Source organism: Echinococcus granulosus, assembly GCF_000524195.1.
Source record: "Echinococcus granulosus chromosome Unknown EG_S00103, whole genome shotgun sequence".
NCBI classification, from domain to species: Eukaryota; Metazoa; Platyhelminthes; class Cestoda; order Cyclophyllidea; family Taeniidae; genus Echinococcus; species Echinococcus granulosus.
The window spans coordinates 6,000-8,039 of NW_020170483.1; the positions used below are offsets into that span (position 1 = coordinate 6,000).

The window sequence follows — 2,040 nt, forward strand, 5'->3', positions numbered from 1 at the left end:
TTTCTTATCAACTGATTGACGTTGGACTAAACGTTTTTAACTATTCTGTAGCACATCCTCTATCTCACAAGTAATTGTACTACCAACTTGGTATAACCTCTTTTAAATGGAAGACTCTTGCCTTTTTCGGCATGCATTGCGTAAGTACTGGTGTGAAAGAAGGGAATACGCCTATTACGCAAAGCAATAGCGCCCACTTTCATGTTTTAAGATTGCTGCATTCTTTCTTCCTTTTTCTAAACTGCTTACAAATACAATTTTTGCGTAATAGCGAACTGAAGAGATGTTTTAGTCAAAAATAAGTGTCTAAATTGTTCAAAAAGATCACATTTTTACTAAGTCATTTCAAAACAGTGCATCAAGGCTGTCTCTACTGGCGTTTGCCACTTTTTCTGGGATTGTATGCACAAATAAAAAATATTTCCTGATATAAATGGTTGGCTGCCCTTTTTATCAAAGAATACGATTTCTTAACTGCCAAAGTTTGTTCCATCTCCTTCATCTCTAGAGGAGTTGCTGTCAGTTTTGTATCAGAGAGGGAGAAAAAATTGGTAGCATGAATGGCTGTATTGTAATGGGATTTGGTATAAAAAGGACTCCATCAAAGTGAAAAAGAGGCTGCAGCCTTTATGCCTATTTCTACTTAAGAATGTGCCAAAACACAGGGATTTGAATGCTGAACAAAAAATACTCTTTTGGAGGAGATAGAAAAATTATTTGTGCTCTCCAAATAGAAATGAAGTCAATTTTACTAGGCCTTTTAGGAGAAGTCTGCCTGGAACAATTCAAGCAAAAAATTTCTAACCAATGCGCTGAATGACGAGGAAATATTTGTGTAACAACTTTTGCACTTAAGTGATAGGCCCGTAAGCCAGTTTGTCAGAGTGGGGTTGGGGATTACTAGAGGCTACGGCTGCTTGAAGTTGAACGAATGTGTGCATCTCACGCAAGTAGTCGGTAGTTTACATCCAATCCAATTTATTGAAACGTCCTACCCTGAATCCTCGAACGAGGCTGCCCCAACAACTGCATTCCTATGGGATGAGCACCCCGTTTGTTGTTGAGTAGCATAAACTCACCGCTAAACACTGAGCATGCTGACGAACGATGGGTGCGTTGAGCAGTAAAATAATGCACAATCCTTACACTTCTTTGAAACAAGTCTACTTGTGCGTCTTGGTCCTCGTGGTGGAAGGAGTAGCGTTGACATGTGAATCCGTACTTCCTCTGTTCAATGCAGATCAGGTATCAATAAAGTGTGTCAGCTGCTCCCTCTTCCTCCTTCCCTTCCTCTTCGTCGCTCACCTCTCCTCCACTTTCTTCACCTACTTCATCTCCCATGTCCTCGCTTGGAGACGTGGTTACAAGCTGAGAATATCCATCGTTGAGGCATCATTTCGTGATATAGAGTAGAAAATGGAACTGGTGACCGTTTGATGGGTATTTGCTGTACTTCCTGACCGAGACGCACAAGGAAAGTGAAGAAAAGAGACATTACATAAGTGAGCAGAGAATGGGGAACCGCGTGTTTCGGTGTTGACTTCCTTCCGCTATTCTTTCATCGCAAGACTTTCTACTTTTTGCTTCTGCCTGAGGCAGTACTCTATTTTTGATCGTTGACTGTCAGCTGTCTGGTTGTACTAGCTTATGACTTATTGAGTTGCATGACCTCGCAAACTCAAACCGACTGACGATGTTGAGAATGTTCATTGTCACCAAAACACCAAATTTACGTTCCAAATCGTGAGTAGCCCTGCATTTGATTCTTACTGGATAATTTAAAGACAGTTGTTTTGTTGTGACGCCAACAAGAGTATTTGTTGTGGCGATTGTGCTCTTACAATGAGTTGATATGAAAATGCATGGCAGTGACCAGTTGAATCCTACGTTTGAAGTAGACGCGACCATCTTGACGGAAGCAGAAAAGGCAGCGAGATTTGATTAGCTCATTACTCAAGAGCATTTAAAGAAGGTCGAACAAATTTAGTGGTGTAGTGGCGACAGGTAAAGAGACAAGGGACATTGCGCCGGATGAGTGAC

The 2,040-nt window shown here is 41.2% G+C and overlaps 1 protein-coding gene across 1 annotated transcript; it reads left to right on the top strand. All coding sequences in view use genetic code 11, as the record gives it.

Annotated features, from left to right (window-relative positions):
- Positions 1–1,107: 1,107 nt before the first annotated feature.
- EGR_08322 (hypothetical protein) lies at positions 1,108–1,413 on the top strand (the record flags this gene model as incomplete). The annotated part of the gene is made up of 1 exon (XM_024497571.1): positions 1,108–1,413. One exon carries the CDS (start codon positions 1,108–1,110, stop codon positions 1,411–1,413), a length of 306 nt encoding a protein of 101 aa, XP_024347994.1.
- Positions 1,414–2,040: the final 627 nt, after the last annotated feature.